At 48.5% G+C, this 25,272-nt stretch overlaps 1 protein-coding gene and 1 non-coding gene across 9 annotated transcripts in view; one reads left to right on the top strand and one right to left on the bottom strand.

Moving 5' to 3' along the window:
• The window catches only part of LOC144096773 (uncharacterized), a 352,209-nt gene that overhangs the window by 115,455 nt on the left and 211,482 nt on the right, over nt 1–25,272 (bottom strand). For all 8 annotated transcript variants that reach the window (XM_077629652.1, XM_077629655.1, XM_077629653.1 and 5 more), the window contains one exon: nt 6,989–7,171. In XM_077629652.1, coding sequence (XP_077485778.1) covers nt 6,989–7,171 — 183 coding nt within the window. The remainder of the gene's footprint in view (nt 1–6,988; nt 7,172–25,272) is intronic.
• TRNAS-ACU (transfer RNA serine (anticodon ACU)) lies at nt 15,324–15,395 on the top strand. Its single transcript has one exon. It is a non-coding gene; the product is annotated as a tRNA-Ser (tRNA).

The following is a 25,272-nucleotide window of genomic DNA, read 5'->3' as shown; positions in this document are numbered from 1 at the left end:
CCTCGCTAGTTACCTCTCCGGCAGAAAACAAAAAGTAGTTGTGAAGAACACACATTCCGCATTCCTACCCACCGCTTGCGGGGTTCCGCAAAGGTCTGTATTGGGTCCGGTTTTGCTTTCTATTTTCGTGAATGACCTCCCGCAAGCCGTTCAATTTTCAAATGTTCTAATGTACGCTGATGGCACTGCTCTTGTGTTCTCTGCTGAATCGCTGTCTTTCCTGCAAAGCAGGATAACATCTTAACTGTCTAACATTTCCTCATGGTTTCCTGCAAATAAATTAACAAGAAATGTAGATCAGACTAAATATGTAGTATTCCGTTCTAGGAGAAGAAACATTTACAATGGTAGGATTCACATATCATTAAACAACCGTAGGATTCAGCAGGTTTCTTCATGCAAATACCTCGGCGTCATCTTTGACCAACACCTGCATTCGTAAGAACGCATCCAAAAGGTGCGCAAAAAGATAGCTTTCAACTGCTACGCACTTGTTCAGGCAAAGCAGTATTTTCTGTACAATGTACTCCGTTACTTGTATTTTTCGCTGTTTCACTGTCACATCAGCTACTGCTTCGAATTGTCGGGCCAAAGATACAAAACCTACTTAGTTCCCACACAGACTACAGAGGAGAGCATTGCATGTAATTGGCCATGCGTCTTCAAATAGCTGCAGTTGTCTATACAAGGAGCATAGCATATTATCATTTGAATACATGCTTAATTACGAACTATGTATTTTGGTAAATAATAATATTAATACTAATACTCCTCAACCACAAAGTTTTTTCTTATTACCTTACGGTAACACAAGACATGCACTAAATGGAAATTTCAATTTGCCTGCCTGCCACAATGTATACGGGGAACGCTTAATTCAATTTCCCGACGCAAAAGTCTGAAATAAAGTGCCTATTAGTGTGAACCTTGCAAATAACTTTAAGGTGTGATGCAAGTTTTTCTTTATCAACAACCAGAAAGGGCCCTGACCTCCACCTTTTTTTTAATGGTTTGTTGATCTTTATGAAATATTCTTTCCTGTTCCTTATTGCTCTGTTGTTTTTTTTAAATGTTACTTCAAGTGCGCATTTTGTTCCAAGCCATTCTTTGATACTGTGTGTTCTTTATTTTATTTTTTTCACCTTTTGCTCATTATGGCTGTCTGGTGTATTTTATTTTATTTTTGTGCAGGACCGTTTCACTAGCCGCACGGCTACCGGTCCAAATATTTTTTATGTAATGCCTTGCACTTTCAAAATATAGAATGCTTTGACTTTCACTTTGAACTTGCCGCCATCCTACACCATCTGGAAGCTTCGTTTCACTACCAGCAACCTTCCATGGGGCACGCAACCACTGTTCCCCACTGTATGGACACTGGCACCCATGCCCCTTCGCGCCAACGCTTTTACCGCATATTAGCCACTGAGCGCCGCATTATTGGCGAACATGTGGCCGGCATGCTTAAGCGCCACGTGATCTAGCCATCGCACAGTTTGTGGGCATCTCCGGTGATCCTGGTCAAGAAAAAAGATGGTTCTATCCGGCTCTGCGTCGACTACCATCGTCTGAACAAAATTACACGCAAAGACGTTTACCCCCTTCCTTGTATTGACGACGCCTTCGACTGCCTGCAGGGCGCTGAGTTCTTTTCTTCATTGGAGGTGCGCTCCGGTTAGTGGTAGGCGCCGATGGCCACAGGCCAATCCCTCAAAACCTACTTTCGTCACCCCCAACGGGCTGTATGAATTTACTGTCATGCCCAGGGCTCAAATGGTACACATGCTCTGGTTACCTGGACGACGTTGTGATCTTTTCCCCGGATATTTAGTCTCAGCTCCAGCGCCTTGAGACACTTCTTCGAATCCTGGCAGGCGCTGGCCTCCAACTCGATTTTTTTAATTAATGTAGATTAGGCCAGCTAATCTAGAATATACAAAGCGAAAGATTTTGGTGTTCACTGTGTTCAATAGAGTTGGCGTTGACAACGTTTTAGACGGCGATGTCTTTGAGCAGAGGAAGGGCGTATAACTGGCTCCCTGAATATGGTGAGAGAAAGATGTGGCCAGAATGCATTAGCACTGACAGCGTTGTGGCTAACATGCGGCACTGCAGCTACAGCTCGACCGCAGCGTTAATTTAGTGATCAATCTCTCGCGATCAACCATTAACTGCATGCCACCTCCAAGGGTAGCAGACAGGGCGCGCTGCCTATCCAGTGTGCGGAACTCAACCAAAGCAGGCTTTTGCAGTTGGACATCAACGCAACGTACGTGCAAGCGAGATTTAGGTCTCTAATGACCCACAGAGCCGTTTGTGCGCCTTTCCTTTCGTGCAAATGAACTGCCTTGCAAAGTAGTCAACGCAATGAACTCTCTGAACGCCGTCGGCACCCTTCTTTAGTTTGGTTTTTCAGGAAAGGAAATAGCACAGTAACTGTCTCACATATCTCGGTGGACACCCGAACCGCGCCGTAAAGGAAGGAATAAATGAAGGAGGCAAAAAAAAAGAAAACTGAAAATTTAAAGTTGGATTTTGAGGAAAGGCGCTGCGCAGCGGAAGAACACCTGTGGCTCGGTGCTGCTAGTGGCGCATGCGCAGTAGTGACTAGAGAGTGAGAGAGAGAAATATCCGCAGCGAGGCGCGCGTTGTGACGTCATGTGCCTCATCGGAGCACCGCCATGGCGAAATCTCAAGTTCGCGGCCAGTAAACCTATCGCTTTAACAGAGCCGCTCCGGAGCTCGGCGCCACATAATTCTCGGACATGTCGAGTCAAAGGATGGCGTCCTCTCGGACCCGGCAAAGTTGCGAGCTGTGGCAGAATTTTCAAAGCCCATATTTGTGAAAGAACTCCGCAGCTTCATCGGCCTCTGCTCCTACTTCCGCCGCTTTGTGCGCGATGTTGCCACTATCATCGACCCCCTGCCCAATCTTCTTTCCAGCCACGAACTTTCGACCTGGTTGCCTGTCTGTGATGAAGCTTTTATGACACTCCGTGGCCTTCTGACGGCTCCGTCAATCCTGCGCCATTTCGACCCTCGTTCTCCAACAGAAGTCCACACCTATGCCAGCGGTGTCGGCCTTGGTGCAGTTCTCGCTCAAGGCAAGTCTGGCTTTGACGAATACTTTGTCGCTTACGCCAGCCTAACACTAACAGAAGCTCTAACAAGGATTCTATCGCCGAGAAGAAGTGTTTAGCCACCTTTTGGGTGATCGTAAAATTTCGCCCCTACTAGTACGGTCGCCCTTTGCACGTTGTCAACGATCACCATGCCTTCTGCTGGCTGTCCTCTTTGAAAGATCCCTCAGGACGACTGGAGAAAAGGGCTTTGCGACTACAAGAGTATCGCATTCACGTTGTATGTCGTTCCGGCCGTAGACATGAATATGCTGATGCCCTATCATGTTCCCCTCTGCCGTCTGAGGAAGTGTCTTTTATATCTGCCCTGCATTCTTTTTCGTTTAAGCCCGCTGATATGGCTTCCAAGCAACGCAGGGACCCATGGATCGGTTGCCTGTTGGATTTGTTATCTGGCCGATTGTCACGACTGCGATCCCGTGCTCTCTGTCGCCGGTCCCGCCATTTACCCATCAGAGACAAACTTGTTTTGGCGTCGGAAATACTGTCTGGATGGTCGCAAGTGACTGCTTGTCATTACGACCCGTCCGCGCTTCGTCATTTGCTCATACTACCAAGATGATACCTAGTGTGCCTGCGAAGGCTTACTGAAGACCTTCACTCGCTCACGTCATTGGTATTGCTGGCATGGGATGTACCGTTATGTTCTCCAGTTAGTCCAGTGCTACCCTGAATGCCAGCGCCGAAAAAACCCACCTCGCCGTTCGGCGCTCCTATGCAGCCACTGCCCTGCTCAGCCCCACCCTTTGAGCATGTTGGCATTGACCTGGTTGGCCCTCTTCCAAGCACATTAACCGGCAACCGTTGGGTGATCGTTGCCATCGACTATCTTACACACTGCACTAAAACGTCGCCTTTACCATCTGCCGCAGCCCACGACATTGCTTCCTTCATGCTCCATTACCTCATTCTTTGATACGGTGCTCCCAAAGAGTAATTGTAAGCAGCGAAAGTGTAAACAGCGAAAAGGAAAGGGCACTGAACAAACTAGCACGAAAAAAAAAACTCTCCGCATAATTTTTAGTCTCCATGCAAAAGTCCTTCACATCTTAACAAAGCCAGCGAAAATATGTTTCTTTGCTTTGAACTTAAATAATTGCTAACCTGTTGTCAAAGTTATAATGTACTATTTTCCCAAAGGTCATTCCATGTGGTATATTAATAAAAAGTAATTAAATAATTCATGGCCCTAAAAATTCAGACGCGCTCAGCACTTATGCTCAGTCCATATTCACTTATGATCACCACTTCTTTTCATCCTTTACTTGTCCTCCACGCAAAATTGTTGAACATTTTTGGGACGGTTTCTGACATCTTATACTAAGGTTGCAGAGCAACAAATGTCATGGCCAAACAGGCATCACTAGTGCATTTAAGTTCTGCATTTATGTGAACATGTCGCTATCTATGTGAAATATATGCATTATTTCCGGTATTCTTCGTTCTCCGTCGATGTTGGCGAATGTGACCCTTTTATCTTCGGTGTCACTACCGGCGACTATGGTCAGAAACCACAAGATACAATGGTAAGTAAATATTTATAAAACACAAGATCTATTTTAGGACCAAATGGCAGCGCACAACCTGGTTCTAGACAAACGTTTGCGAAATCAAATTTTTCGACTTTTTCCGTGATATATCTTCTTATCAATATAGCGGCATTCAGATTCATAGAAAATTTATTGACTTCTTTTGGGCGTTTGATACCACAATTCATTCGAAGCTCTTGTTTTGGTGTCAGTAAACTGGATATGCCATTCTTTTGTCTGCCTGCTCTCAGTTTGTTTCTCTTAAAATCAGTTCGGAACAGCTAAACCTCTACAGGGACTCGGGGAGACAGACACGGACGATCGCTCGTCCCTGTATCCCTGTGTCTCCGTAAATGCTGTTCCAGCACGGACTAGCCCCGTCAAAGAGTGTTTAAATTAATCATATATGGGCCTGGTATCTTGTGGTGTGGAACAAGGCTCCGTTTGAGGACAGTTACTTCTATGCTTTAGAGTAATCTCCTGAGGAGTAATATCACGTCTAACATTCACCTTTGTGTATGAATATTCGGGGTCGACATACTTCCAAATTTTCGCCGCCCTCAAATTTTAAAATTGGCCGGTGCCCTATCGTTGGTCCACTGGTAGTCACGCGGTGCTCACGACGTCATGACCTTTCGTCCAATCAAGGAATTACCTGATTGAATAAATTTTTGTGAGACGACGAACTAAATGCTTTCGCATTAATAGTTTCCGTCAATCTATAGCTATCACATTTTCTAACAGTTCCACTAGTCCAAGTTCGAATCCTCATTTAATGTCCTATTCCTGACAAGGATGTTGGTATACGTCATTCTTGCTGGTAACTTATCCTCATAGAAGCATATTGGGTATGGCGTGTTGCACAAAAAAAATGGGTGCCTCTTATGCTGAACAGGTGCTTAAAGGTTGCTCTGAGTTGTTTCTAATTATGTATGGTCACAAGTTGGCGACAGAGAGAAATAACTTTAATTTGCACCCATCGAAAATGACGGGGGAGAAGGCTATAGCCTAAACCATCATTCATTCACCTAACCGTCTGCCGGAATCCCTTTGGACTCGGCAGCGGCGGTCAGAGCGAGACCGGTGACTTTGCGTTGTTCTTCTGCTTCGTGGTTGAGCAATAAGGTCTTCCAGGATTGTACATTTCTCCTCTGGTAGATATAAAATGGACAGGTCCAGACCATGTGGACTAGATCTGCGATGACATTGCAGAGCGTATATCTAGGAATAAAGACTTCTGGAAGCCATTTACTGTACAGCTGAGGGTTTGGAAACACCTCGGTTTGCACGAAAAAATGTCGCTTTTGTTCGGTTCCTGTTTCTGGAAGAATAAATCTGTGGTTACGGTAATACCATGGCTCAGACTCAAAAATCTCATTTGTTTTTAAAGTCCATACTTGAGGATCAACTGAGCCGTTTAATTCTGAGCGTCGCGAATTCGCGACGCGCCTTTCACTGCTACACGGAGCTTCCACAAGGAATTGTGTAAACCTCTTCTTCGTAGCCACAGCTTTCCACACAACATTTGACATCATATATGGAGAAAAGGAGATGCGAATGGAGAACTGCCAGCCAGCATCCAAAATGCCTTTTCTCCCATTTTCCGATAACTTTTCAGGAGAAGTCGGAAGCCTTTGTTAGATATGCTGTCCGTGGTTCTTACACTTGGGTCCAGATTTTTCGATTGGGCTTTGACACAACATGGACCAGATGCACAAAATCGACCAAATTCTACGGGTTGTTGATTGGCCACATACCATGTTTTCGCCACACACATGCGCGCGCACACACACATACACACACAGGCACGCGCGCCCGCACGCACACAGACATACACATGAAAAAAGACGTGCACATCAAATATTTCTTTTGAGGACGCCGAGCTCTTACAACTTAAAGGATCCTGTTCAATATAATTTTCTTCATTAGTTCATTCATTCCATTCCGAATGATATCGAAGGAGTACAACCGATGAGAATGAACAACTGCATTAACTAGGATACGGCTTAATTAAAGCATTCGGCGATCCTGTTTCAACTGTAGCGTTGCTGCAATTTTTTTTTAACTTCTCCTTGACTGCGGCACTCTGTTTTGTATTCTTCTCATCTTCACTTCATCTGCATCGTATTGCCTACTTGTCGATCTTCTTCTCTTTTGACCGCCTGGGCGCGTGGAACGGTGCCAGAAACTACCACAGCTTTCAGCTACATGACGGCTAAGGTCGGTTTCCCAAGAACAGCTCTGGCCATAAAATCAAGCGCGCGTTTTGTCTCGCTGGGTCGCGCATAGTCATTCGCTATTCGCTGACGATGCACGCACCTCGTTGACACCTCCTCAGAGCCGGGCTATGGATGGGGAAGCCCTCGACGCACTGGCACGACCAGCCCGTGGCAGTGATCCTCTCGGGAGGTCGGTCCTTGAAGCAGCCAGTGTTGGCGTCCACGCATGTCTCCGCGCCCTTCAGTCCGTCGCACGGCTCGCCCCAGTGGGCGGCACGGTAGTCTGGGCCGCGAAAGAAAAGAGATACGTCGCTGCTTCAACATCTGGAGAACGCCAAAAGAGTGCCGTAGATTTTAGGAGTTTTCATTTCTGGCAGAAGACGCTCGCTAGAGTAATCACCAGAAAGAGTCCGCCATTAAAGCTCGTTCTTGAACGTAGTGTAAGCCACATTTCAGCCAAACGCGTTTTACAGAGAATGTTTCAGCAGAACGAATTTAAGAGAAAGGAAAATATAATAACTCTTCAAAAAACATTCAGACGTGATCGATGGCGCAAATTTTTTAGAAATAGTACAGCGCATTTTGAAGACAATCACGAAGGATGTAGAAGGCCGCGGGACTAGCGCTGCCCCATGTCCTCCTTCCCGTTTTGTGCTTGTCTTGAAGTTCCGCTTTAATATACAGTAGAGAACAAAAAGTATGATACTTCAATTTTTGTATAAATTTATAATATTATGGATGCAAAAAACGTTTCTGAGAATATTATGATGCACTACTGCCCTATTCTTCGGCCTGGACCTCTTTGAGGCGTAACTGTTTGCCTTAAGTTCAGTTTTCATTTTTCGCCTTTCATGGGCGCTTTCTATTGCGTTCGTTTTCTCTGTGTTCTGAATTATGGTTACGTTGTGTCCTTTTCAGGTTACAATTCGGCAGTTCCATGTATTACTGCATTATTTTAAAGCAGCCGGCGGAGTGAGAGGTGAACATAACGTCATCAACACTCCTAAAAGGGCAATTATCAGGGGCCTTAGCTACGGGATCAAACACCGCCAGCTTGCACTGGACTTTAGAGTAGCGCAGTTCGTGTTTTCACAAGGTCAGAAAGATATAGGATCAGAGGAGGTTTAGTTTTTCGATCTTTGCGCGCCAGAACGGCCAACCAAGCTGTCGAGAAAGATATTGTTCGCGCAATATTTAAAAATTCTCGACTGACTCTTACCGACATTTCTGATGATGACTTTGCCCTGTGATTACCTTTACAGCAACTACATCATCTGAGAGACGCCATATGCAAGGTGCTGAACTGAAATACAAGAGCCGAGCTCAAATCCTGCTCATCCGTGAAAAGAATTGGGTTTGCAGGATGATGAGGGTAAAGAAATACTTGGTGTGGATAGATGACAAATGGTTAAAATTGATATAATTAGACGAATCAAAGATCTTGCCTTCCAGCAATCATATAATTGGTTGTATACATGTACGTCACACGAGGCGGAATTTCTATTGCCTTAGTTATCAATTTCCGACGGTAAATCGATGAGGCGGGAGCTTAGGCCTGGCAGCAGCACACCGACCGCCATGCGCCGCCCGTTCTGCCTTCTTGCTCAGGTTCTTGCTGTCTGCCTGCCAGCGCGGGCAGGCTACATTATGTTCATTTTTTTACCCACACTAATCTTTGTCTGGGTAAAACGCAGGCGACCTCACGCGCGCCTCCACGACGTAAAGGGCCTACCAGCTACAACAGTGATGTGGACTATCTTTTACCTTGTCCCGACGACCACCGTCTTTTCACCGAGATCTTCATGTGCTCTTCGTCACGCGTGACCTTCGCCGTCAACCACGTGACTTCACCGTTGGCTATAAAAGGCTGTGTATAATCGATGCTGGCCACAAGACCTGGCAGCAGCGCACCGACCGCCATGCTGAATTCGTTCTGTATTCTTGCACAGGTTAATTCTACCTGCCTAATAAATTCTGTAGAAATGACAACTGGTCCCTTTTGCTTTTGCCTTGCCCGCTGCCCACGGAAAGCGAAAACCTGATTTACCTGAATTATTTCCGTGTATTGCTTCCTTTTACGTCCGGGAGATGCAGAGCTCAATCCAGATCCCACCACCCGCTCTGAATCACTTCTCGAAATATAAGCTTTCCTTAAGATTCAAATCAGGAAATGTCAGTTATGTTCCTGTTTCTAAAGGAAATTCGTGCGTGTTCTTTGCAAGCCGGTAAATACGATGCAGAGCTCGCCAGTGATATCAAAGCAATAAAAATGGCATCGGGACCAAACCTGCGGCATTTCAACATCGCCTTGATACATTAGAACAACAAGCTAACGTGCTCAAGGTTTTCACAAGAAGGGTCTCGCCTAAAAGAGGAAGTCCAAGATTCGTCTTCACACAAATGCTTCTTTCACTCACGACTTCAAGAAATGGGGGACAGGTGATGTCGTGACAAATTAATTTTCTATGGTCTTCCTGACTCCAAAGAATCTTGGCAAGGCACTGAAGAAACCGTAACTGGCGCAATAGTTTCTGTATTTCCCTCATTTTCTGCCGATTCCATCCAGCGTGCTCACCGACCAGGCACATACTCCCGAGAGAAACCACACGTTCCATCATTGCTAAGTTCACAACTTCAAAACCAAAGGAATGTGTAATCGCTGCGTGGCCAATTCAAACCCAATGACGTATCTATCAGTCAAAGCTTTTCACACGTTACCTGCGTAGCTAAAAAGAAAAAAACTAATGTAATTCGCTCGTAGTCAACCAGAGCCTTCTTTCTAGCTGCGTTACAACAAACTGATTATCAATAAAAAATGCTTCATTTATGATCCTGTCTCTGATAGGGCTGAATAAATTGAGCTACGCGGTGAGCCTGCTATCGCTGCTGCTAGCCCTGCCTCCCCAAGCTGGGGATGCGCGACCGGCCCTCAAAATTTTCTCGTGCGGCCGACCTGTATACAAATATAAGAAGCGTAATAAACAAATATAGCTCCTTATTATCCCCAATAGATACATTTTCTCCTCATACTATATCGCACTGACCGAGACGCGGCTTCATGATAACTGTGAATATTTAGAAATCTTCCAAAATGTCAACTATTTCATTTTATGCCGTTGTGATTCTGATAGAGCAGCGCGCCGAGGTGCCAGCGTCCTTGTGCTGTCTCTAATAATTTTCCTTCATCGCGCATTCATGTCAGCAGTAATGTAGGAATCTTTTGGGTGTGTCGAATAATTGGTCATCAAAAAGTAGTTCTTGGAATTTGTTTTCGTCCGGCCATATACAGCAATACTTTTGGCCCGGAACTTAATGAGAGTATACAGATATTGGTCTCACGTGGTTTTTTATTCCCCATATTCTTATTCGGTGACAGCGAACCAGCTGTCATGTCACCTTACCCTCTAAAGCTTACGATTTTTTACAAGTGTCCTGTACGTTTTTATTATCACAGTTAACCGCTCAACCTACTAGAGTCACACCTTGTTTTTAGTACTTATTTGGCAGGCATAAGTAGCAACTCGTTATTCTTATTTCTTATTAAAGGAGAAGTTCCAAAAACCCGAAAATTCCCACAACTATTCGTGACTATATATGCCAGAGTGAACTCCGAGACAACCAACAAAGAATTAGTTGATTTAACTGCCATATGTTTTACTTTGATGAGTGTTCTATTCAACATAATTAAGATATGTTTTCAACTAAAGTATGTCAGTTATTTGAAAAACACATGCCTGTTTCCTTTTATTACGCCTAGTACTAGAACACCATGGCGCAACACCCATATCAAAGTGCTTTCTAACCGAAAAAATAAACGACTATATTGTGGGTTAACAAGGTGATGGTTCGGGCTAGTGGGTATGCGTTATGATCCATAGCGCAGCAACAAAACAGGGGACAAACAAAGCGTTTGTGTTTGTCTCCTGTTTTGTTTCTGCGCTATGGATCATAATATATTGCGGGGCCAAACGATCACCCTCAAGGCGCATTCTCACCGGCACATTCGGCGGCGAGAGTGAGCGGAATCCGCCGCCGTGGCCGAGATTCCGCCGAAATACCCCACGGCAACCCGATCGGTCCAGGACCGATCTCTGCCGCCGGAAAAGAATTCCGCCGATTGTCGTCGGCCAAGAGGACGGCGAGTACGCAGTTGCAGTTCCGCGGCGACAAACGTGGCGGCGCCCTTCGATGCACGACAGCTCGCTGCGGGCTGGATTCATCATTGTTACTGCTTTCTTAAGCGCATTCTCTGGCCACAGATGAGCCACCGGTGTTTCGCTTCGTCTCATCTCGCCATAAGAAATTAAATGAGTGGTGTATTTGCTTTATTTTTACTTACAATGACGATTCTGCCCCTTTAAGGCTTAAGTGGGGCGTCGGTATGTTGACAACAATGGTTCCGTTCCTAATCACCAAATGACGCCACTAGCCTAACCTTATCGCGCCTCTGTTTTAAAAGTGAGAATGTTAGAAATGGCGAAATGGCGCAGAGACCGGAGGCCTGAAAGACGCCGCCGCAGCGAGCGAGCGGCAGGTATTTCCCACAGTTGTCGCGACTATGCTGGGGGAACAAAGGGGCCTCTTTTCCGGTGGAAGACAGCGTGCCGAGTACAGCGACGGGCTTACGGTCATCGTCCGCATTCTTCGCAAGCATCTCAAAAGACGAACGACCCCTTTCGGGATCTCGACCCGACCTTGCGATCTATCCTGGCGCGTCGGCTGTCATCTAGTGAAGAACAGGTGTCAGCAGCGCGTTGGAACCTTCGAATGGCCAGATACCATCGCCTTCCACAGTTGACGTTAGCCCGAGGTACGGCATCCTCCTCTCTCCCAGTCTCGACATGTGATGGAGGCGTGTCCCTATGTGCGGTGGTCTGAGTTTGTGCGCGTGAATGAAAGTTTCAGGCCACTCCCACCTCAGCGAGGGCGTCCTCAACCTACGGAATTTAGGGACGAAGAACGATATAAAACTTGATGGCGAGTGCAGTGAAAAAGATCCTCCATTCCAAGAGATCCCAACTTTTGATTCTCATGCTTGTAAAAATGTAAGCAAACGCTACTGTACACTTTACCTCCTCAACAGAGTCCGACAACGTCATTCGGAGAAGGGACCTGCGGTGCTCAACGAGTCAGCCTACTAAAGGGCTCCTCCATCTCTAACAGCCTTCATCGAAATGCGACCACCGCGGCCAGGATCGCACACGCGTCTCTCGGCTTAGCAGCCAGTCACCATAACTACTAAGCCACGTCGGCGGCCCTAGGTACAAAACTTAGTGTACGGTCACGTAAGAGCGATGGTCAGGGATATCAGAGTCGCGCTTAGGGAGCGACGTAGCTTGCCATTATGCGAATCTGGGGTCGGCTGTGTTGTTTCGTTCACTTACGGAATTTTATTCGCTGTTTTTATGCAGGAAAAGGTTTTCCACCTACACTGCTTGCTACCGTCGACGAATTAGCCTCCCGTGCATTATTAGACCTCAACTGTTTGAAAATTTCGGGCAGCGCTTCCTCTCAGCAAGCAACGAAGCGCTCCGAAATTAGGAATTGCGCAGACTAAAGCAGTGGTGTGCTGCGTCCGAGTGACCATGTAAACGAAATAACTACGCGCAATATGTGTCCTGGTGCGTTACCCGCCTATCTGGTAAGGGCCCAAGAAAAACAAGCTGAACAGATATCCCGCTCACCACGGGTGGCGTCGTCCAAGTAACTCGCCATGAATGTTCCGAAGCCAGTTCATTAAAGAATTACCAAGTGATAATTCTTTTTAATGCGAAAGTATCATATGCGAAAAAAAATTGAGCGAGTTGGTACGGGTTCATTATTCACAACAGCGAAGGAAACCTTTTCTCCTTTTGTCCTTGTTGCCTGCGCTGTTGTGAATAATGAGTATCATATGTCCCATTACAACAAAGGCCGACCGCCACCGTTTATAAGAACGAAATTCGGATGATGCAGTACACGACGTAACAAGACCTCCGAGCGAGCATGTGTAGTCTTGAGTTGATAACGACCAGTAATCAACATATCAAGGGAAAACAGAATTTCTCACGTACATTCCGGCAAAAAAGTAATTCTTTATGAAACTTTTGTGCACGGTCAGAGGTTTTCCCAGTACTTCATATCGCCACTTTATCGTTTCTTTCACACTACCCCTTTCCCGGGTCAGTGTCCTTTACTCTTTCAATCCCACGTTTTCCCCTCTCTTACTTTTATTCTTTGTTTAATTTATGGTTGTACTTTTACCTTTTCATCGTACCTCCGTCTGTCATTTCTAGGCAACCCCTGAAATCTACACTCCTTCCAGCCCCCTTCCTTTCGCCCTTTCCTCAAACCCTTCCCTATCTTATCTTTTTCCTTCTATTTCTTTTTTTGTCCCCGGTATTTTTTTCTTCCATGCTGCTAAATACTTTTATTCAAGTCTTTCACCTTACTGCAGCCAGTCATACAAAGCCCCCGGTCGCAGCAGGACACACAGCCCTTCAAGCACAAGTTCTCTATCTCACCACGCTCCACACCACCGGAATACATTGTGCTGAGATAGCCTTTTTTCCTTTCGCAATTTTACAGGTCACCCGGGAACCGGTCATTTGCGAACAGTTAGGGAGATTAGTACCTTAGTAATCTGCGACTCGCTGATGATAATGCTCTGCAAGTGACACAGGAGATGAACTACAATGTATGATCAATGAGCAAATCAGGCAGCGCAGAACGGCGAGTCTAAAAATTAACATGCAGGAAACCAAAGAAGTGTTTAACAGTCTCGCAAGGGAACAGCAGTCAGCAATAGGCAACGAGGTAGAATTGGCAAGGGAATACGTCTACCTAGGGAAGGTAGTAACCACAGACCCGAATCACGAGAGCGAAATAACTAGAAGAATGAGAATCGGGTGGAGCGCATTGGGCAGGTTCTCTTAGGTCATGAATAGAATTTTACCCATATACTTTAAGAGCAGCATATCATTGTCATCAGCATATCATAAGCAGCAGCAGCCTGACTGCGCCCACAGCAGGGCAAAGGCCGCTCCCATATTTTTACAATTAGCCCTGTTTAGTGCGAGTTGGGGCAACCCTACCCCACTAACTTCTTAATGTCACCCGCCCACCTACTGCCTATGAGCTGTATCTCATCGCTATCCACCTATGGGACAGAAACGCGGAGGATAACGAAAAGGGTTCAACTTAGAGACAACGTAGCCAGCTTTGGAATTTCTTTTAGAGAAACCAAACATGTGTGCGGTTGTAAAATCATAACTGTAACATTAACAGACTGCAAAAGGGCAGAGTCGGCGAGGGAACAAACGCGTGTTAATGACATCCTAGTCGAAATCAAGAGAAAGAAATTGGGTTGGGCAGCGCATGTAATGCGAGGGCAAGATAGGCGCTGGTTCTTAAGTGTAACAAAGTGGATTCCAAGAGAAAGCAAGCGTAGCGGGGACAAAAGGTGGGCGGATGAGGTTAGAAAGTTTGCGGGGATACGGTGGCCGTAGCTGCCAAAGGACAAGGTTAATTGGAGAGACACAGTAGAGGCATGTGCCCGGCATTGGGCGTAGTCAGGCAGCTGATGATGATGGATAGCTATGATTCTCGATTCATCACTGTACTTCTGCAGCGTAGCGTGACTCACCACTTAACAAGGAGCGTAGTCTTGACACGTAGTTATACCGTCAAATTCCGAGTAAGCGCCCTCACGAGTGCATGAGCCGCCGCACACGCGCCTGCCCGAGCTCTAATCTCCTCAGTGCCTCGCCGACTCTGATACCTTGGATGTGGGCCAACCCTTACTCTGCTTTTGTAAAATTCTGGAAGAGTACCCGCAGAGGTGGCATAGTGGTTAGGGCACTCGGGTACTGATCCGGAGTTCCCGGGCTTTAACCCGACCGTGGCGGCCGCGTTTCGATGGAGGCGAAACGCTAAGACGCCCGTCTGCCCTGCGATGTCAGTGCACGTTAGATCCCCAGGTGGTCGATATTACTACGGAGCCCTCTACTACAGCACCTCTTTCTTCATTTCTTCTTTCACTCCCTTCTTTATCCCTTCCCTGACAGCGTGGTTCAGATGTCCGACTATATGTGAGACAGATACTGCGCCATTTTCTTTCCCCAACAACCAATTTTCTTTCAGCACGAACACCAAGGCACCTCACCCCCGCGAAAAGGGCTTGGGAAAGCAGACGTGCGCTTTCTCCTCCGACTTTTTACGAATACCCGGCTATAATGAAATATTTCAACCCTATTGTCCATGGTCGGTGCTCGCACTGTGGGGAGGTAGTTGATGCCAGCCACAAGTTGTGGGCCTGCCACCAGACCACAGCCCTCTCCCCAAACCCTCACCCTACACAATAGGAGGGGGGGGGGGGGAGCTGCTCGGCTGCTCGGACCACCAGACCAAGTGGGCATTGGTCCAGAAACCCCGGACGGCGGATTTTACCAAGCCCCGCCGCGGTGGCTCAGTGGTTAGAGCGCTCGACTACTGATCCGGAGTTCCCGGGTTCGAACCCGACCGCGGCGGCTGCGTTTTTATGGAGGAAAAACGCTAAGGCGCCCGTGTGCTGTGCGATGTCAGTGCACGTTAAAGATCCCCAGGTGGTCGAAATTATTCCGGAGCCCTCCACTACGGCACCTATTCTTCCTTTCTTCTTTCACTCCCTCCTTTATCCCTTCCCTTCCGGCGTGGTTCAGGTGTCCAAAGATATATGAGACAGATACTGCGCCATTCCCTTTCCCCAAAAAACCAATTATTATTATTGTACCAATGGATTCCTAACTAGAGGCTGCGCCTAATATCCAAAAAGGCTTTTCACCAGGGGAAGCCGCCGAACACCTCTCTGTATATATGTAGAATAAAAGCTTTTCACCCCCACCACCCCGAACATCGCTGCTAATTCATTCATTATTATACTGCGCGAAAGAAACAGGGACAAAGACAAGAAAACACGTACACACGCAGAGCGCAGACTTCCAACTTTTATTGGAAAAACGCTTCGAGCATTTCTTTTAAACGCGCCAAGCCACCACGTGACACATCCAGGATCCAACAGTGTCACAGATCTCTCCGGAGAACACTCGGACTGAAAGAATGGACTAGGCGACGGGTGTACCCACACAAAGGCACATTTAATACACCCTACGTGGCACACACATTACAAAACAAAATTAACAAACCTAACACAAAACACAAAGACTATAAATACACACGACCCGGGCACACTGCTACTAGCGTCTACTATCAGTGTTCTACTATTAGCGGTCGGCGTTCGTGCTCACGGTTGGTTCGGTGTGGCTGCGGCGTTTTATGGATCCAGTAGGCGGCGTCGAGGCGGCGTTCGCCGTGGTTGGGCTGGCGTCGCTGGCGGCGTCCGACGTGCTTGGGCTGGCGTCGCTGGCGGCGTCGTACAAGCTCCAGGTCCAAGCGCCCGTAGAGGTGATGCCGGTGTTGTTGGCGTTGGGGGCACCACCCGGATGGGTGGGAACAGCACTGGAGACACCCCTGGCCGTATGAGGTGCCCAAGCAGCACAGGTCATCGACCCAATATTGCAACAGGATGGTCCCATCCTGGACCTTTGTAGGGCCAGCTTTGCCAGTACAGTCCAAATGTTGGGCCAATTGCCTGTGCTGCTTGGGTGGTAGCGCCCTCTGTTGACTCCTCGGAACGGGCTCAGACACGGCAGGAGGTCCACGATGCGATGTCTTAGAACGCGAGCTCACCGGAGCAGTAGCTGGCGTCGCTCTCTTCCAGCCAAAGTGTCCCTGACCCGCCGGAGCCTCCGCTTCTCTGCTGTTCCCCCCCGGGCCTCGCTCTCACTCGCCCTTTTATAGCCTCGGTGTTAGTTCACGTATGCCTTGTCATCGTCTTCTCTTCTCCACCAATCATCTCTCTCCACCTCACCGAATGGTTCTCCACCAATCATCTCCCTCCACCTCACCGAATGGTTCTCCACCAATCATCTCCCTCCACCTCACCGAATGCTTCTTCTTCCTCTTCTTTATTCTTCGATAAATTCGCGTCGTCTTCTTCACACCTTTTTCCTTAAAATTTTAATTTAGCCGCCTTAATATATGTTACAATGGCCCCCCTCTGTCAAGAGTTTTTCCATGAAAAACTGCTCACGTCACCCTCATCTCCAAGCCATCAAGCCATCCGACTATCTTCTGTGGCGATTCTGAACCCAGCACACACCACACCGCAGCGGTCCAGCACACAACAAACGCACACCACTAACATAGCACACAAACGGCGTTTTCAGAACACTAACATACCACTGCCGTTGTCCGTACAGAGTCCTTAATAAACATGTTTGTGTCAACAACACACTCCCTAGAATGATCACATAACACCAACAACAGCAACAACAAAACAACAACACCAAAAAAATACATTGGCATAGATAGCTTCAGCTGTTTGACTCCTAATGCTCTATCTGATACATCAGTGCGAAGAACAAATTCTTTATCCAGTGCCAATAGCCACTCTTTTAAACGGTGGTTCGATGGCTGGCATCTTGCCCAGAGGTACAGGACCAACTCTTCCCTTCGGAACTGTGCGCTTGCACACGTCACATGAGCGAACAAAGCGCTTAACGTCACTCTGAACACCCGGCCAAAAGAACTCCTCGGTGATCCTAGACACAGTTTTTGAACACCCTGGTATCCGGCCATAATGGCGTCATGTCCTAAGCGTAGCGCGGTCTCTCGCATATCTCTTGGTAACACCAGCTGTTGGACCCGCCTTCCTGAACTAAATATGCGTTCCCTGTGCAAAAGACCATTTACCAATTGATACTCGAATGACGTCCGACTCTTCTTTCTTCTCACCTTTTTGCCCGACTCTTTAGAAGCAGGCTTTCAAGCTCAGGTTTTCTTTTTGCGTAATTGCAATTTCGCGCGGTGTTACGCTCAAGCACATCGTAACAGGAGTGGAGAGTGGACGCTGCGTCGCTCGGGCTGTCGCTTGAGCTCTTGTCTCCACTGCCGACGTGAAACTGACTGCACCCGTCTGAGCTGTCGCGGGCCTTTCCTCCTTTGGATATTCAACATCGAGCACCCTCCACTCGGGATCGGGGTCTTCGACACTTCTTGCACCCGTAATGTTTCCCAAGATGAGATCGTAAATTGGTTGGTCTACGCATTTTGCCACTACCTGTCCAGTATAATATGGCGTGGACACTAAAATCCTTGCTTCACGAAGGTACCTCACTGTGCTAACTACAAGCCTGACGGCCGACGCTTCCCCTGCAAGATCCTCGTCCTTCACCAGGCTTCTACGAACCAAGACTGTGTTGGCTGCGCTGTCTCTAAGCACCAATATAGGACGGTCCCCTATTTGCCCAACCACCACTGGCATTGCTGCTCTCGACTTGGGCGTTCCACTTACTGCCTCATTTTCCAGCGGCGTTTGCTCACCTTTCAGCTGTGGAACTTCGGGTGACGTGATAAGTTCTACCCTAGAGTCGCCAACGCATGCAGCTCGGTCTTGCATTCTGTATCGGCACTCATCCAGAGTATGACCCCTCCTCTTACAACCTTGACACACAACCTGTGTTTTTGGGCAGCGCTACTAGTCTGACAGTCAGTTGCACGGTGTCCCACCTTGCCGCAGAGGAAACACCTTACTGGAGCCTTAGATACACTGCCATATGCTCTTGGTTTTGCCGCATCTGTCTCTAGGATCTTTTGGGTTTCCTCTTTTGCCTTACTCAAATTCCTTAACCCTTGAGTTTCGAGTAATTGGTCTGCAGCGTCGGCGAACTCTTCCAACGAACACTACTTTCCTTCTTTCAGGAATGGCGCCAGCTTTGAGCTTCAACACGCTGAAAATTGCTCTGTGACCAGCTTGTCGCGCATACCTTGAAAACTGTTTTCTGTGTTTGACATATAAACCCACGTATCAAAATAGTTGGATAGCCTGCAGGAAAACTGCTTAGCGGTTTCTGAATCCTCAGGTTTCGCGGTGCGAAATCTCTCACGAAAACCCTCTGCCGTAAGCCTGAATCTTAAGAGGAGTGCCTTTTTGACTTTCTCGTAGACCATGGAATCAGCTGCAGGCATCCTTCCAAATACATTCAGCGCCTCTTCGACTAAACACATGCTTAATGCCGTGGCCCATTCGCTGCGCTCCCAGCCTTGCCCCAAAGCTATCCGCTCGAATCGTTGCAGATATGCATCCAAGTCATCTCTCTTGTCATCGAAAGGAGCAATCAGCTTTCTTGGCCAAACTCTGGCCGGTCTAGGAGATTCTGTACCCACTAAAGAACGCTGATCATTTCCCTGATCTCCTCATATCCTCCCGTGACATGCGCCTGTTTGCACAAAATAAAATTCTCCCGTTCTATCCTTCTTTCCTCCTGTTCTGCCTCGCGGGCTCTTCCAGCTTCTCGCTCTTCTGCCTCGCGAGCTCTTTTCACCTCGCGCTCTTCTGCCTCGCGAGCTCTTTTCGCCTCGCGCTCTTCTGCTTCGCGAGCGTCTGCGCGTGCTTGCGCCCTTTCCTCTCTCTGCCTCTTGGCCTCTTCTTTCTCCTCGTCACAGACACGCATCGCCTCGTCCTTGCTTAACCCTAGCTTGAGCGCCAGTTCTAACGTTTTTGCCAAATCCATACTTTCTGCCGTCGAGAGATCGGAAAAATCCGAGACAGATCAAAGAAGAAGGAAATGTATCCTGGCACAAGCTCGCCACATATCTATGTCACGGATCTCTCCGGAGAACACTCGGACTGAAAGAATGGACTAGGCGATGGGTGTACCCACAGAAACGGACATTTAATACACCCTATGTGGCACACACACTAGGACACAAAATTAACAAACCTAACACAAAACACAAAGACTATATATACACACGACCCGGGCACACTGTTACTAGCGTCTCCTACTAGTGTTCTACTATTAGCGGTCGGCGTTCGTGCTCACGGTTGGTTTGGTGTGGCTCCGGCGTTGTATGGATCCAGTAGGCGGCGTCGAGGCGGCGTTCGCCGTGGTTGGGCTGGCGTCGCTGGCGGCGTCCGACGTGCTTGGGCTGGCGTCGCTGGCGGCGTCGTACAAGCTCCAGGTCCAAGCGCCCGTAGAGGTGATGCCGGTGTTGTTGGCGTTGGGGGCACCACCCGGATGGGTGGCAACAGCACTGGAGACACCCCTGGCCGTAGCAGGTGGTAGCGTCCTCTGTTGACTCCCCAGAACGGGCTCAGGCACGGGAGGAAGTCCACGATGCGATGTCGTAGAACGCGAGCTCACCGGAGCAGTAGCCGGCGTCGCTCTCTTCCAGCCGATGTGTCCCTGACCCGCCGGAGCCTCCGCTCTCACTCGCCCTTTTATAGCCTCGGTGTTAGTCCACGTATGCCTTGTCGTCGTCTTCTTCTCTTCTCAACCAATCTTCTCTCTCCACCTCACAGAATGCTTCTCCACCAATCATCTCCCTCCACCTCACCGAATGCTTCTTCTTCCTCTTCTATATTCTTCTGTTAATTCGCGCCGTCTTCTTCACACCTGTTTCCTTTAAAATTAAATTTAGGCTCCTTAATATATGTGACAAACAGAGCAGATAAGTTTAATAGTTTAGTAAAGCCAATCTGGAGAACCAGTCTAAAAAAACCCCAAGTGTGTGCATACCTAAACACCCTTGATACCTAGATAAAAGAACGGTGAAAAACCTGAAGTATCAAGGGTGTTTAGGCATTACACTCTTGGGGTTTTTTAGACTGGTTCTCCAGATTTCCTTTACTAATCTATTAAACTTATCTGCTGTGTTGGATCCTGGATGTGTCATGTGGTTGGTTGGTGCGTTTAAAAGGAATGCTCAAAATCCAGTAAAAGTTGGAAGTCTGCGCTCTCTGTGTGTGTACGTGTTTTCTTGTCTTTGTCCCTGTTTCTTTCGAGCAGTTTAATCATGAACGGGAAGCACCAACTAGCCCATCAGAAAACCCTTCTTGATCGCTGCTAACTTCACATTTCCGCACCGTTCCGGAGAAGCGCTCCCCCCCCCCCCCTTACCCTCTCCGTGTCCTTACCACGCACCACACCCAGGTAACACTGGTGTGCCACATCCAGTCCCGGAATACAATCCTCTGTAGTCCTGCTTTGAAGCCCAATCGCCCCATGCCCCGATCATCCCTGTCTACACGTGCCATTTGTCGTTTTGTTTTGGCAGTGTCAAGTGGCCAATGCATTCCTACACCGTGGCAAAGAAAAGCGAGATGATCGAGTGGCATCAGAAAAACGAGAAAAACGTGCACTAGATGTCTCAAGTTCGACCGGAAACGTATATGGGATTGCGACAAGAATTGTGACACTTGCTATCACAAAACAGCGGCACAGGCAAACTTCAGCAAAAGCTTAAGTAACGGCGCGCCGTTGCTCGGAGAATGCGTGGACGATGCGCTGCTTGAGTTGAATGAGCGCGATGGCTTTGGAAATGATTAACACAGCAGTAACAAACCTTTCGCCTAGTAAATTTCTTGTTTCGAGTCATAAATAAAATTTTATATCCATGAGCACGGCGTTTTTTGTTTCAGTGGCGGAAACATTTTGTTGTCGGCATCTTTCATGAATTTCGGTGCCGTTCCGGGATAGCATCACCCCCCACCCCCCTCAATTTGCCAGTACTTTCTACTTGTGCGTGGGAGGGGTGGGGGGGGGGGGGGCTAGCTCGGAATTTGGCGCCGATCATTATGCATGATTCGGCACTTTGGTGCTCACAGGTAAGCACTCGCTAGTGCCTCGGCCGAAGCGTCGACCGCCTCTCACTGCGGCGCCGGAAGGCAAGGGTGCGCGAAAAGCGGGACAGAGATGCGCGCAAATCCAACTGCCGTCACCCGGTTGTTGCTGGGAAAAAAATGGCGCAGTATCTCCCTCACATATCGGCGTACACCTGAACCGCGCCGTAAAGGAAGGGATAAAGGAGGGACTGAGAGAAGAACGGAAGAAAGCGGTGCCCCGTTCCGGAATAATTTAGACCACCTGGGGATCTTTAACACGCACTGACATCGCACAGCACACAAGCGCTTTGGCGTTTCGCCTCCATCGAAACGCGGCCGCCGCGGTCGGGTTCGAAGCCGGGCACTCCGGATCAGTAGCCGAGCGCCCTAATCACTGCGCCACGGTCGGTCGTCGCCCGTTGCACCGCGCAAATTCGAGCAGCGTGCGTCACCGTGGTTTCCCGCATATGGACCATGCATGACGCTCGGCAGCGTTCGCGGGCGCTGTCGTTCTCAGTGCGCCAGCATCCACAATTCATTCATGAGCCACCAATCACGCATTGCTTCCGCTGACCGCGTATGGCGATCAGGTGACCACACCATGCGCGCCGCCCGGGCCTCGCTCCTCCTGCCAACTTCGTTGCCGTCGGATGGAACGAGTGATCGCAGGACGCTGCCAAGTGCTTATGAACGCCACTCGGACGCTGTGCGCACTTCTGTGTAGAAGTTACAGGTACTGAAAAGGAAAGGCGCAGTAGGTGTGAATGCATACCTGAATCATATGTCGCAAATTAAGGAATAAAGGGGACGAGGAGAGATATTACAAAAATATAGCACATGGCCGCGAGCGTTGCGATTTTTTAACGTTAGATTAGCTTGGTTTATGGGAGTTAAACATCCCAAAGTGACTTAGGCTATGAGGGACGCCGTAGTGAAGGGCTCCGAAAATTTCGACCACCTGGGGTTCTTCAACGTGCACTGACATCGCGCAGTACACGGGCCTCTAGAATTTCGCCTCCATCGAAATTCGACCACCGCGGCCGAGATCGAAGCCGCGTCTTTTGGGCCAGCAGCCGAGCGCCGTAACCTCTCTGTCACGGCGGCGGCTTTAACATTAGATGGAGCATCGTCATGAAAATCTAGCGCACCCAGAAAGTTGGGGAGTTACAACGCCGATCTGGTCGAAACGGTGCGACGCCCTCAAAGGCTGGAAAATGCGAAATTTTAACCAGCAAGGGCCAATTTAAGCGTAGGTCTAGCATCGATGCGTTCTTTTCGTGCGACAGCACGCGTTCGAGCGGCGTTGGCGTTCTTGTTTCGAACCGCATCCTACTGCGAGACCATCATGTTGCCTACGATGCGCTTGGACGCGCGCTGGCGTTCGACTGTAAGTTTAACGCACTCTGCCTGAGAATTCTTTGAATCTGTGCACCTGCGCATTCCAATTTTGTAAACTCATTCTTTAAAGATCTAGATGCGTATTTTCTTGGAAGACGTAACGTTGTGATGTTGGGAGATTTAAACTGTGTGCTCGATAAGGTCGCTGATGTGGAGGGCCCTGGTAGGGGTAGGCCAGGCTGCAATGCGCGAGTTGCGCCGCCTGTATGAGCACCTGTATGGCGGTGTCTTTGTGTGGAGATGGTGCCGCGGATTATCATCGAGCAGGTTAGATAGAGCGTCTGTACCGACGAGCCTTTCGAGGACACTTTGTGCTGCTAACGTAATGACGCTGCCATCCTCGCCGGTATACATTTCAGACCATCGCCTCGCCCCTTTCTTCTGTCACTCGGGGTTCCGGCGGCTGCAGTGTCTCCTCACAGACCATGGCGTTTGGATGTGCGCATCCTTCACGGCGCCAGCACGAGAGAAGGACTAACGGGGGCATTGCGTTTCTCGGTTTTTGGGCCCGTGCCTGGTAACCAGGATCGTCTGAAGGAGCAGTGGCGTCACCATTGCGCCGCCTCAGGTCGGGCTCGCGTCCCAGCTGAGGTGCGTGTAGTAACGGCGAAGCTGCGTATAGCTCAGCGCACCCCGTCGCCATTGTGTCGCCGATGTACGCATGGAAAGAGGAGAGTCTCCAGCGTCTTTTAAGATCATCCTCTTTGACAGCGGCGGCATGATGTTGTCGATGCAGTCCAACAGCTCATCCTGAGGTGCTTCGGTTTGCACGCCAGGAGCTGTTGTGCCCTCAAGGTGCCCCTGCTTTTACATCTTCCGCCAGGGCTGCGGCCCAGCCAGTTGGCAGAAATTACAGTGCGTTTTTCTTCCATTTCCACGATATTGCTCAGTCGCTCCTGGTTGATCGCGATGACGTTTTGCGCAAACCAATTTTTTTGCAGGCTTGCCGCAGGTTGCCGCTAAACTTCATGATGGCCTTATGGCTCGGCCAAGACAAGGTGAAATCAAGGAGTCGTTAGATTCCATGAAACGAGGCTCAGCGCCTGGGCCAGATTGTCTTCCTGTGGAGTTCTATTTACAATTATGGAATATTGTAGGCCCCATTTTCACGCAAGTGTTCAAACTTAGTTTCACTCGGCATGTCTTTCCCGATTCATTTAAAAGAGGTCGCTTTGTCCTAATTCCAAAAAGTCTCCTTTTTCGACATTTCCGGCAGATTGGCGCACTATCACCTTACTAAATTAAGATTACAAGTATTAGTAAAACTACTCGTTCCCCGACTACGGTCTCTTCTCCTGTCCCTCATTTCCTGCCACCAGGTTTGCTCCATCCCGGGTCGAGAAATACATAGCTTATCTTCCGTAACGCGAGATATCCCAGAGTATACTATACAGCAGCACGAACAGGGTCTTCTTGTTTCCCTCGATCAAGAAAAGGCGTTCGACTTTTTAGTGCATGGGTGTATATTTACGGTACACTGGATGCTTCGGTTTTCCACCTTCCTTCGTGCTTCTCATTAAAGATATGTACGTACAGACACATTTCAAGCCCTCTGCTCCTCGATGGCCTTGAAAGTACAGCATTTGATTTTCGCCGCGGCGTCCGTCAAGGTTGTCCGCTCTCCCCCCTTTTGTTTTTCTTAGCATTAGAGCCTTTCCTCCTTGCAGTCAATCACCACCCTCTTACTAGAGGTCTGGCGTTGCCAGGCAGTAAGACAGTACGCGTCACTGCTTATGCAGATGACATCACACTCTACTTACCTGACTAACTTAGCCTGCTTGAAGCTTTAAACGTTTTTCTTGAGTACGCCACCTTGTCGGGGGCTGCTCTTAAATATTCGAAGAGTCATTACTTTTTGGTGGGGTCTCCTCAGAGACGTATTACATGTGCGATACCTATGCAGTGGTGTGCGCAGATGCGCCTTTTAGGCGCAACCTACCACTGTGCTGGAATATGGGATGGTATGTGGTCTTCGGTCGTAGAGGGCATTACAGCTCGTGTGCGGAGGGCACAGACATTTGACCTGCCTCTGCTTGAGAGGCGCTACCTTGTTCAGTTGCTCACGCTTGGTGCCTTCTGGTACCTTTACCAGATTGTTAAACCCCTGCGCGTCATAAGGCATGTGCAGACTACAATTGATTCTTTTTTTTTTGGTCAGGCGGACCCAAGCTTGTGGCTTGGGCTGTTCTTGGACAACCACGGGAGAGAGGCGATTTTGTCTTTCAAACTTTGTCCATCACCTCCTCGTTGTTGGCTTTGAAGTGCATTCTGTGTATCCAGCTGGGGGACGCGTCTCCGGCGCG

The sequence above is a fragment of the Amblyomma americanum genome, chromosome 7 (genome assembly GCF_052857255.1).
Source record: "Amblyomma americanum isolate KBUSLIRL-KWMA chromosome 7, ASM5285725v1, whole genome shotgun sequence".
NCBI classification, from domain to species: Eukaryota; Metazoa; Arthropoda; class Arachnida; order Ixodida; family Ixodidae; genus Amblyomma; species Amblyomma americanum.
Note: the sequence above shows the minus strand (reverse complement) of the source record. Positions and strands in the feature narration are given on the sequence as shown.